The following is a 12,342-nucleotide window of genomic DNA, read 5'->3' on the forward strand; positions in this document are numbered from 1 at the left end:
TTTTTGTTTTTTTTTTAAAAAAATTTAAATTTATTTCCTTTTTTTAAGTTCGGGGTTTAAAATTTTTAAAAGAAAAAAAAAAAAAAAAAAACTTGTATAAAAAAATAGTTTAAAAACTTTTTTTGACAGTGTTTATATATTATTATATATAATATATTATAAAATTTTATATATATATATATATATATATATATATTATAAAAATTATATATATATACACACTAAAGCGATTTTTTCAGAAAATTTTTGAAATTAAAGAGAATTCCAATAGAGGGCCCTTTTTCCAAATATAAACCCAAACGAAGTACGCTAGGTCAGGGATTTTTGTATTTTGTTAAAAGAACATTCACATGTGTGCCAATTTTCAGTACGTGTTTTTACAGCTTTGTTAAGAGATTTAAATCGCCAACCGGTTTCAAAAGTTTTATAATTTTGCTATGTCTGTAAGTCTCAATGAGAAAGTAACAAAAAGGAAATTTGTAATTAACTTTTTTTTTTTTTTCGAATTTATTTTCCCCTCGTCCTTCCAAACCCACTTGGAACTCGTGTTGGGGATCTGGAAATATAATTTGACAGAGAGAAACCAATGTCACGGTAATAAAAAAAGGGTTTTTTTAAACAATATTATTAAAAAGCCATTTTCAAACCCCCAATATAATTTAGTGTCAAAATTTTGTTTTTTTTCCCCTTCCCTTTTTTTCTTTTTTTTTTTTTTTTTTTTTTTTTTACCGGGGGGTTTTTTACCTGTATCTTTTAAATACTCCTCTTACTGAAGAGCTCACAAATTCACTCCATTAATTATGAAGATAATCGGGAATCAAAACTCGAATATAATGAACACAGACTCGAGACATAACTACCCCACGAAATATGCTGAAATTTACCGAAAAAACGTAGACAACCGGCTTTTAATGTTGCCATCACTATATCTCGAGAACAACTGGCAAAACGGTGTTTCCACTTCCCAATGAGGAAACGTGAAATGTATCCGAATTTATCACATTTCACCATCAAAACGTATCCCATGAATCTAGAAAGTATCCCTTTAAATCAAATGAACAAATATCTCATAACAACTTTAACTTGGATGCTTTACGATAACATATTAACAGGGTCTTATCTGTCGTTATGTCCAGTGAATAGAGTTTGCATTGTTGCAGTGAAGAAAATCTTTTGAATTTTTGAACGCGCCCGAGTAGAATCGTTTTTTACAAACACTAAATGCAAGTTCTAAAATCAATATGCCATTCGAAAAAAAAGAATGAAATTTTAGCTCTAACACCAAACATTTCATCGTCTTTACTCCTGAAAAACAATTTTACTGAAAAAGAGTACACTCAAGCAAATCCGGTTTTTTGCAGACGAAGCATCGGCGTGGCATCATAATGTTTACCAATTTGTAAATATCACAACAGACAACATAGTGTATGGTTTTATGTTAAAATTTTTTGTATAAAAAGGATGCAGAAAAGAGATTTTCAAAATAAAAGAGAGTTCCTTTCAGTTGGTTTAGGTGTCCAGTTCATTCAGTACCCCATGGTGTGGAAGTCTGTGGGACGGAGGTCAGCTCGATTTTCAGATCCCTTTGCATCCGGGGACCGTTTCCCCAAAAGTGTCTGTGATGCCGGGGAAAATTTTACAGGCGGAAATATGAAAAAAATTTTTAGAAGAGGGGCGGGGTCTGCCCTTGGAGTATTTTCTCCCCCTTCTTTTTTAGGTTAACAGGAACCCTTTGGGATATTTTGCATGACAGAATGAATTATAAAGAACCTCATCCTCAAAAAATTCGGGGGTTGCAGATCCTTATTTGCTTGGGGGAAGGGGCCCAAAAAATTAAAACACCAGATTTTTTTTATTGCTGTGGGCGGAATAGTAAGGATATAATCATCTTTATCTCAGGGTCTTGTACACAGAGAAACGTTTGGGCGTCGAACCGATGGATCAGATTGTCCCGGAAAGGTAATTTGATCCTCTTCCCCCTCCCCGGCAACTGATTTTTCCCTTGGGGAGTTAAGCCCCCGGGCAGTGTATGATGTAAGCACGACCTTTGGGCAATGTGAGGGCATCATTACGTGAAAGAACCAAGTAGAATTCTGCCGATTTTAGCTTTGTAGTTTTCCCTCTCCAAACTCTCCAGAACAGAGACCCTGACTGCACTCAGGGCGGAGGGCAGTATGGGGGGAAGACCACAATCCGTAGTATTTTTCCCCCGCAAAATCGAATAGCCGAAGTTCACTAGACTACGAAGTGGTATTTCGGCAGCGGAAGTTTGCCCCGGGCTGCCCGTTTTTGGGTAGGGTGAAAAGGGGTTTAAAGTCAAAAAAGGCAAGCTTTTTTAATTTTTCGCCCGGGAAATCTGAAGAGTTGATGAGGTCCCCGGGAAAGCTTTAGGTGGGAATCATGAGACCCCCATTAAAAGCGGGTTTAGCCCCTTGCCAGTGATGGGGAAACTGCCCCAAAACAGGGGGGATGGTCTTTCCGGGTTACCTGATTTTTTACTTTCGGGAGACCCCTCCCCGGGGCGGGTGCAGGGGGGGCCTTCCAGCAGGTGAAGTGGCGTTTACCCTAGTAAAGCAGGAGTAAATCCTCGCCTTCTTTTTAATGGCGCTTCAATCTTCCCTCGCTTTCTTTCTTTCCTTAAACAGAAGCCCCGGGAAAAAATAAATTTTTTCTTTTACTAAAAAATTTTTATATCCATAAGCCCAATCCCCTCCCCTTTTACACCCGGGGTGATGAGAGTCTCGGTCACGGAGGCCCTTAGGCGGTAAATATCTGGTGGGATGGCTGGGGTGTGGGGGCGAGTCGATCAAGCATGACCCCTTTGGGGACGAACTTTTTGTCGACGTCATTTCGGTCCGCGGTGGTTCGAGATTGCTCCCCCCGGGGGAATGTTATATATATTAAAATTATAATATATATTATAATATATATATATATAAATAATATATATACATTTTTTTTTAAGGGTGGGTTTCATGTCTGAGCCCCCGGGGTACAGCAGAACTTAATTGTATTTTTTTCGTTGTGAGCCCTTGGATGAGTACGGGGGGTTGGGGTCCCCATTTCCTTTTCCACGGAGAGTCCCGGGTGGATTTTTAGGTAATCTTTCCTCTTTTTTCCCGGGTTGGGCCCAGCACTTGCTTGGCTGGTTTGGGCCACCCAGTGGTAGGGGGCAACGAGGTGAATTTCTTTGCCCAAGGGGAAAAAGTGGGGTGTGACTCGAACCCTCAAACTCAGATCCCGTGTGACAGTTTTGAGCCCGACGTCTAACCATTCGGCCCCCGGGGCCCATATTATATTATATAATATATATAATATTAAAATATTATATTATAATATATATATATATATAGATATATATTGTATATGTGTGTGTGTGGTTGTGGTGTGTGTGTGTGGTGTTATAAATTACATAGTGTATATGATAGCAAGTTTTACACACACTCCCGTCGGACTCGGTGGAAATGATTTAGAATTTAGAAACCGAAGTCATATGTACTGAGGTATATCCCAGAATTTGACCTAGGTTCGAGTCCTGGTCAGGGAAGGTTGTTATATAACCATTTCAATGCGGTATTGCAATTTTCCATCTTTCACATATGTATATATATAAAATATATATATTGTATATATAAATACACACACCCCACACACACAACCACAACAAAACACACACACAACACAACACACAACACAACACAACACACAAACACACAAACATACACACACACACACACATACACCACACACACACACAACACTTTACACACACACGCACACAACACACACAGCAACACAAAAAAACACACAAAAAACCCCAGATATATATTTATATATAGATAATATATATATATTTTATATATATATATTATATATATATATGTTTTAATAAACAAAGAATATTAAATATAATATATATATATATATATATATATATTATAATATATATATATATATATATATATATATATATATATATATGTATATATATGTAAAATTATATATTTATAAAAACCCATATATATAATAATATATTATATATATATATATATATATATATATATGTTGTGTGTGTTTTGTTGTGTTTTTGTTGGTGCGTGTGCGTGTGTGTGTGAGAGAGAGAGAGAGAGAGAGAGTGTGTGTGTGGTGTTTTGGGTGTGGTGTGGTGTGTGTGGGTGTTGTGTGTGTGTGGTGTGTGTGTGTGTGTGGGGTGTTGTTGTGTGTGGTATGTGTGTGTGGTGTGTGTGGTGTGTGTGTGTGTGGGTTTGTGGTGTGTGTGTGGTGTGTGAGTTGTTTATTTGTTTGTATGGTACATAATATTACAACATAATACTTTATATATATTAATATATATATATAATAAATAATTATATATATATACATATATATATATAATACGCATTATTATAAAAAATTATGAAAACACACACAACACACACACCCCACAACACACACAAAACACACACACACACAAATATAAAATATATATAATATATTATAATATATATATATATATATATATATATATAATATATCTTTTGGTGTGGTGGTTGTTTGTGTGTGGTGTGTGTGTGGTGTTTTGTGTGTGTGTGTGTGGTGTGTGTGTGTGTGTGTGTGGTGTGTGGTGTGGGGGTGTGTGGTGGGGGGTGTGCGTGTGTGTGTGTTGTGTGTGTGGTGTGTGTGTTGGTGTGTGTGTGTGTTGTGGTGTGGTGTGGTGTGTGTGAGTTGTTATTGTTGGGATGTGTACATTATATGAACATATATATATATATATAATATATATATTATATAATTATATAAATATATATTTATATTTTAAGAAATAATATATATATACGCATATAATATAAAATATTAGAATATACACACACACACAAAACACACAATTATAATATAATTATTTATATTATATATATAAAATTTTATATATATTAAATATTTATATATTATATATATATATATATATATTTTATATAAGTATTATGTAGTATTATAAAGTATTATGTATGTATGTATCAACCTCAAAAATGTTTTAACTTGTGTATATAACTTTATCTTTATAAGAATTAAATTAAATCTAAAATTTTTGGTCTCCAACATTGCAAGGGTTTAAGGGTTTAAAAAAGAAAAAATAAAGGTGGACATCTAAGTCATGTAGCACTATAGGAAGGTACAGAAAAGGGGAGTGAAGGGCCTTTGGTTAGGAGTTAGTTGCTATACCCCAGCCTCATATTAATACAAAAAAGGGTTTAAAGAGGGAAAGGATGATGGGGAAAGGGTTTAAGGGTGGGGTTAGTAAGGGGGTTTAAATCAAGAAAAAGGATATTATGCGCGGGGGGAAAAAGAACGGGTTATCAAACAGGAAGTGTAGTTTTAAAGGGATGTAAGATAGGTTGGGGGGCAGGAAGGGAAAAATAGGTAGGGAAAGCAGAGATACGGGCTTATCAAAACGTGGACAAGAAGCAGAAGTGTGGAACTGAAAGAGGGACATACATGGGGAAAAAATGGGGGGCGGTCAGAATGGACTCAGATAGGAGTGTGTTAGCGGGTGTGGCCAATACTAAAAAAGGAGAGAGCAGTCTCAAGCGTCTTTTCCCGATGAAAGGAGCTAACCGGAGTTTGATAGTTTTATAGTAGTAATTTATTAGTGCGGAGACTTGCCCAGAAAGATCCCATGGGGTACACAGGAAGGTTTTAAAGGGGGTAATAAACCGTGGCTGGAATAAGAGGAGAAATACGGGGGTAAGGAAAAGTATGGAAGGTAGAATGGACAAAAAAACAGAAGGGGTGGGTATCGAAAAAGGGGGGAAAGGGAGAGGAGGGACCATGCGAGGGAAAAGGAGTAGGTAAACGTGAAGAAGAAGAAAAAGGTAGGAAACAGGGAGTGGGAGAGTTAGTTTGGTGAGGGGATTTGTTTGAATCGAGCAACCCGGAAAAGAGAAAGGGTAAAACGAGAGAGAGAGGTACCCGTTTCAGGCCCCGTTCAAAAAACTGGAGAGGAGCGGAACTCGCCTAGGGATAAGCGAAGACCGCAGTGGTAGATTGTATCAAGTTGAGCAAGGAGGGAGGTTGAGGCAGAGGTTGAGGCAGTCACTTTGAGTGTAGAGGGAGTTGGAGTTGTGGAATTTGAGGGTGGATGGGAAGTTCGGTGTCAATTAGGGATTCAAATGCATAGTTTTGAATTTCTTCAAGAGCTTATAAAGGAATGGTTGAGGGTTTGTGAGACAGGGTTTTTTTATGAGAGGGGAAGAAGAGGGTGTCTGGAGCAGAGGAAAAGGTAGGTGGAGGTAAGTGTGGTAGAAGGGGGGGAGTTTAGTCTGTTGCAGGGGGGGGAGGGGGTTTGGGGGCTGAAGTAGAGATTGGGTTTTGGATTAGAATGCCAAAAAATTTGTTTAAAGGAATAGGGGTAAAAGTGGGGATTTTAAAATGTAGGAGGTAGGATAGGGGGGGAGTAGGGAAAACTTTGGAAGGGGGGAAAAAGCAGAGCGAGCAACATTACTGAAGTAGGGAGTAAGAAAAAAAACCCCGTCGACGTGCTTTCCCTTTTGGGTTAAGTAGAGTGGGACCAAGTTTAATCGAGGTTGCCACCTAGACTAAAAATTGTAGGGGGGCAGCTCCTATAAAATACATTTTGGGGACCGCCCACAGTTGGCACATGAGCGTGACTGTGCAGAGGAGTTTGACCCAGTTACCGGGTTTGTGGAAGGCAGTGTTAAGCAGGTTTCCCAAAACGCCAAAATTTTTGAATTTACAGGGAGGGGTTGATATGGGGGACGGGGGGGGATTCTCCCCCAATGTAAACATTAAAGGGGAAGTTCATGTTTACGGGGTAATTTGGCAACTGGGGGGTTTTTCAGTGACCTTTGGGAGGAATGGGTAGACTTACTGATATCACATCATAGTCTGTGAGGCAGGCAAGTAGTCTTCCCCACAATTGAAATTTGTTATAAATTGGGCCCCCCCCCCCCACCCCCCCCCCCCAATGTTGCGGGGGAGATAGAGAAGTTCTGGACAAGTATTAGTTGGATGAGGTTCTGGGGAAAGGGGGTTCCGAGAGATCATTAGAGTTGATAATGCTGTATTTTGGTTTTCGACGAGATGAAGCGAGAACGATGGGGGTCGGCAACGGAAAGACTTTCCCTATTGTTTTTGGGGAAAAACAGCCCCCATTGGGGGGGTAAATAGAGTATTTAAGAGATTTGTGGGGAGGGGGTGGTAGAAGGCGGGGACAGTAGAAGGGAGTAGTTTTGAAGGAGGTTTATTATGGAGAGGTGGAAATAGGCTGTAAAGTAGTCATAAGGGGGGGAGGGGGTGTTTGATAAAGAAGGGTTGAGGGGGTAGAGGTGAGGATTTGAAAATTTTGGGAGATTGGGAATGTCTCCTGGAGACTGAGTGTTGACGGGGTGGATAATTTTGGGCACTGGGGGAGGGTAATAAAGGGGTATTTAGGCGGGTCAAAGGGGAGATGGAGCGGGGAACCCAGAGGTTGAGTTGGGGGCATTTGGTGAGGGGCAACACCATTGCCCCCAACAAGAGTAAAACATCTCCCCTTATTTGGCCCTGTAAGTCTAAAGTATGTTTGGGGGAAAAAAAACCCCTCCCAGGGGTTTCCCGAGGGGTAAGGCTAAACAAAATAAAACGGGAATCCATGCCCTGGCTCCCCCAGGCCCTTTAGGGGCTGGCCCAAAGTCAGCCTTGCATCCTTTAGCAGGCTCTCCCAAAACCCTTTGGAAGTGGAAGTAGAAGGGGCTGGAGAATCCTAAGCCCCAAAACAACATGGACAAGGAATTGGGGGTCCCAAAATTGTCAAGAAAATGTTTTCATGATAAGGGTTTTAAAATTTTTTACACCAAAGCATAAAAAAAAAATAAAAAAATAAATTTTTTAGGGGGGAAAGGGGTTTTTTTTGGGGACATCCCCAAAAAACCTTTTAGGTAAAAAGAAGCATATTAAGTAACCATAATTTTACTAATCATCTATAATAAACCCACAATTTATTTTTTTTCTAGGCATAATATAAAATACCTGATGCCAAGATGGTAGCCCCCTTAAATACTTGTCATTTTATTACCAATTCTTCATTATCACCCTAGAAAAAAGAACATTTATGAAAAGAAAGATGTTGTAATTTGAGTGTCTGGTACACAAACCCCCCAAAATATATATATTTAAGGAGACTATGAAGAAACAGAAAAAAAAAATTAAAGAAAAAATTTATTTACATTCTAGCAAAATGGAATCAAAACACTTCCAATAATAAAATATAAGAAATACATTTTATAGAAATTTACATTTTACAAAATCAAAAGGGGAATTGCAACCTCCTCTAAATGAAGAACGCATCTCCATAAGCTTCCCATCGCAGTCACTCATGACGAATTCTGATACCCTTCCTTGTCAGGCATCAGCATAGCAAACTATACGCTCAGTGACTCGTTGACATTCAGCAACATTCACCTATAATTTGAAAGAAAAGAGGGGGGATTACCTACTTGACAAGAAACTGTAATTTTACTTGGCATACACAGACGGCAAACAACTAGTGTAAGGACTATGGAAATTAGCTGGTAATAGATGACCTTGGTTCCGTCAAGGGAAGCTGCGCTCAGCAATTTCTTGCAACATTTTTCACTACGGGCTATAAGCATTTGTTTAACAGCCAAGCAGGGGGGGGATCTTTTTCAAGTGGTATCTAGTGACAGTAGTATAGTTTCATGTTTACGAATTTATGTATTTTTGTAATATAACAATGAAAAAAAAGACTGAACTTGCACAGTAGAGAAATAAAAGACCCTTAAAATATTCCTACCTTATGTAAGGCTTCCTTGTGAATGTCACGAGTTAATGCCTTCGAATATACAAGAGACTTCAGTGGCAGCTTGGCCATTGCCTGTAGCCTCTGTTGCACTTCTTGCTGAAATGTTGCCTCTGGGAAGACCTCAAATCACTAGGCAAAACCCTTTTATGCTTCTGCAGCTGAAAAAATGTCCACAACAAAATATATGAACAATAATACAGTCATACTTTCTCTTCTAATTACTATTCTATTAATAATTACAAGAAAAAATATAGTGTCTGGCATCCAACTTAAAAAAATGAGCATTTCATTGTATATATATATATTTTACTTATATCAAAATCCATTAAAACATTCTACTACAGAAACTCTTGCTACTCTTCTTTACCTTGTTAAACAACAACTTTTCTGTATTTTGTCCTGGACCCATCATCTTTGGGAAGGGTAAGTAGAGCAGCCTTCAGCAGTAATGCCCAGTGCAGAGAAGGGTGTGAAAAAGACACCCTGCAGAGATGAATGCAATTCTGACAACCTTCTATGACAGAGTCTGTGATTTGTTTTTTGTTGGGACACACATTACATAAAGCTTTTTACTAAATCACTTGGAATTTTTGGGAAACTGAAATATTTTTTCTGAAATATTCATTTGTCAACTTTCTCTTTTTCTAGATTTTAGATTTTTCTGATAAAATGAACTAGAGTAGAAAAATAAGTTTTTCTCATAAAAAAGTGAGTTCTATAATTACCTTTTCCATGGCAAAAAACAGCATAATAAAGTGGCAGCAAGCTCGTGCCTGCACCAACAGCTGCTCCATTTACCACAGCCACAAGAGCTTTGGAAAATCAAAAAAATGCTCCCATGTGTCTGCAATTCAAAAAAATTTTATTTTTTATGTCATGCCCCAATTTAAATATCTCAAAGTTTGCTTCACTATTTTTTTTCTTCACATATATCATTTCATGTAGTATGATATTCCCTATGAGTGCTGACAAAACCATACCTGATGAGAAGATCCCTTATTTGAGCCATGGTCAAAGTGGGAAAGTTACTCTGATCTTTCCCTGCTGTGAACACTTTTCCAAAACCTGTTGTCGCTGTGATAATGGTATTGGGACGTCGCAGCCCTTGCAAGGCAACAACAATTTCCTCAAAAATCTGTATGGATAAGTTATAAAGAATAGAGAGACTGAGTCTGGATGTATAAATTCGTCATTACTAAAATATACTTTCTGAGATGACCAAAATTTGTTTTTTTTTGTTTAGGCACATGACTCACATGTGAAAATTATTTCCTTTGAGATACCTTAGGACAAAACAGACTATTGAAAATTATTCATAGCAAAAACATTCTTTAAAGTGTAATACTTCATCTAAAAATTTCATCTTAAACAATCTGAGCACAAGAAAAAAAGGGAATAAACAAATAAAACAAAAAAAACAACCTTCCTCATTAAGAGCATTTTTCTTCTCAGGTCATTGAAGGTAATAGTCCTGACGCCTTCATGAAGAGTGACGAGGAGGTGTTCGTAGCGAGAGCTGTCTGCCGTGGGGACTCCAGGAGGGGCGCTGGACATCGATCTGGTTAAGTCCTGGCCCATAATCTTCGATTTCAATCCCCCGGTGTATGTGGGGAGCAATCTTGCCGCAGTCTGGGCATGGTATACCCTCCTGAAATGGAATGGGTATTTAGTATTTAACAAAATCAGTATAAATTTTGTGGAGAAGTAATTTTATCTGCAATTACACTATGAGGAATCTGGAAAAAAAAAATTTGATACTATACATTGGGAAATGAAAAAAATTTTACCCCTTCCCTGGCAGCCAAAATTTCCCCAACATCTGCATTCCACCAATATTCAATTACTATTTATTTTATTTAGCTACTTAGTTATCTTAAAGAAAATGTATTAATAATAAAACTTGATTATGAAACTAGAGAAAAATTAAGACTCCATGTTCTGTCTCCAGGGCAATCATACACCATGGCAGTCCTGAAATTCATGCACGTCACTGTGCAATTGGAATGTCACGTAAACTTGAAAAAATACAGTAATGTCACATTAAACTAAGTAAAAGAATACAACAGAATTTATAAAAAATTTTATGATATGATATGAATATAAAATGAGTAATTTTAACATAATGCAATAAAATGTAAATAATGAAATTTTAATCTAAGTACAATTACACAAAGTATGGCACAGACAAGTGCATAAATTTTGGGGGGGGGGGTCTTTTTTTGGAGTTTCATATTTTTCAAAAACCCCTTTTTTTCAGTAAAATTTGAAAGTTTTATAAACTTTTTTTTTTGAAAAATTAATGCCTAAATTTTGCCCATATCCTTTTTAAAAAAAATGAATCTGAAAGTTAGACAAAAAAAAAAATACATGAAATGATAATTGAGACTTGTTGTTAATAGAAACCCAAATTTTTATAGTCAAACACTCAACCAAGTAAAGAAAAATGGAAAACTTTTTTTGGCATTATTATATATATATAAATAATATATAATATATATATTATATATATATAATATATATATAAAATAAAAAACAAATTTTTCACAAAAATTTTCCCAAATATTTTTCATTTTTGAAAAATTTTTGCCCCGGTCAACATTTTGGGTCATTTAAAATATTTGTAAAAAGGCCCCCGGTAAGGGAAAGGTATTTTTACTAAATTTATTTCTATGGGAAAATATGTAGCAAAAAAGGATTGGAACGATTAATGATTGGGTAAAATTTCCCAAGAACAGTACCCGAGGGTGTATGGAGTGAAAAAAGGGAGAGAGGGGGAGCCCGGACCCTTAACAAACCCAGTTAAAGATCAGGATAAGGGACAGAACAAGGGGAAGAAGAAAAAAGAGAGGGGGAGAAGACCTCAAAATTTTGTAAGACAAGGAAAGGACTAAGGGGTACGGGTGCTGCCTTACATTGGGCCTCAGCCTCATCTCCCAAACCCCCACCCTCCCCCATAACAACAAGAGTAAAGGTTTGGGGGTTTGCAATATTAGCTTTTTAACATAAGTCAGCGGCCCCATGCCTGGGGCTCTGGCAAAGACAAAAAAGCCCAATATTCTATTCTGGAACTACGAGTTTTGGTGCCAAATCATTTCATGTCAAAAAATAGGATCGTCTAGCCAATCTTTTCTAAAAAATTCAATAAAGGGACGTTTTAATTAACCTTTTTAATTTTGTTAGTTGTGTTTTCTATTACTCAAACCTTCAATCAATTTTTACTTTATTCATTTTAAAGTCTTTCTAATGAAAATGATATTTCAAAAAGAAAATTATACAAGAAAATAAAATCAGTGGAAAAAAAAACTTTTTATGGTAATTGGCAAACTTCCTCAAGGAGTATAAATACTTTTTAATTTTAGTAAAAAATAATTTTCCCTTTTTTTTATATTCAAAATTCAATATCTTACCTTAAAAAATTTTAAAAGAGTAATAGTATTCTTTTTTATTTTACAAAAAAACACTGAAATTTTCTTAAATAACGGTCAAAACCCGGGCCCCGTTTCATGGGGGTCCAGTGAGTACGA

The 12,342-nt window shown here is 36.9% G+C and overlaps 1 protein-coding gene across 1 annotated transcript in view; it reads right to left on the reverse strand.

Moving 5' to 3' along the window:
* LOC119595328 (enoyl-CoA delta isomerase 2-like) overlaps positions 1-10,435 on the reverse strand; it is a 15,509-nt gene extending 5,074 nt beyond the window's left edge. Inside the window, exon 1 of the mRNA XM_037944482.1 lies at positions 10,377-10,435. Coding sequence (XP_037800410.1) covers positions 10,377-10,396 — 20 coding nt within the window. The 5' untranslated portion in view covers positions 10,397-10,435. The remainder of the gene's footprint in view (positions 1-10,376) is intronic.
* Between the last annotated feature and the right edge of the window lie 1,907 nt (positions 10,436-12,342).

The sequence above is a fragment of the Penaeus monodon genome, chromosome 35, assembly GCF_015228065.2.
Source record: "Penaeus monodon isolate SGIC_2016 chromosome 35, NSTDA_Pmon_1, whole genome shotgun sequence".
Taxonomy (NCBI): Eukaryota; Metazoa; Arthropoda; class Malacostraca; order Decapoda; family Penaeidae; genus Penaeus; species Penaeus monodon.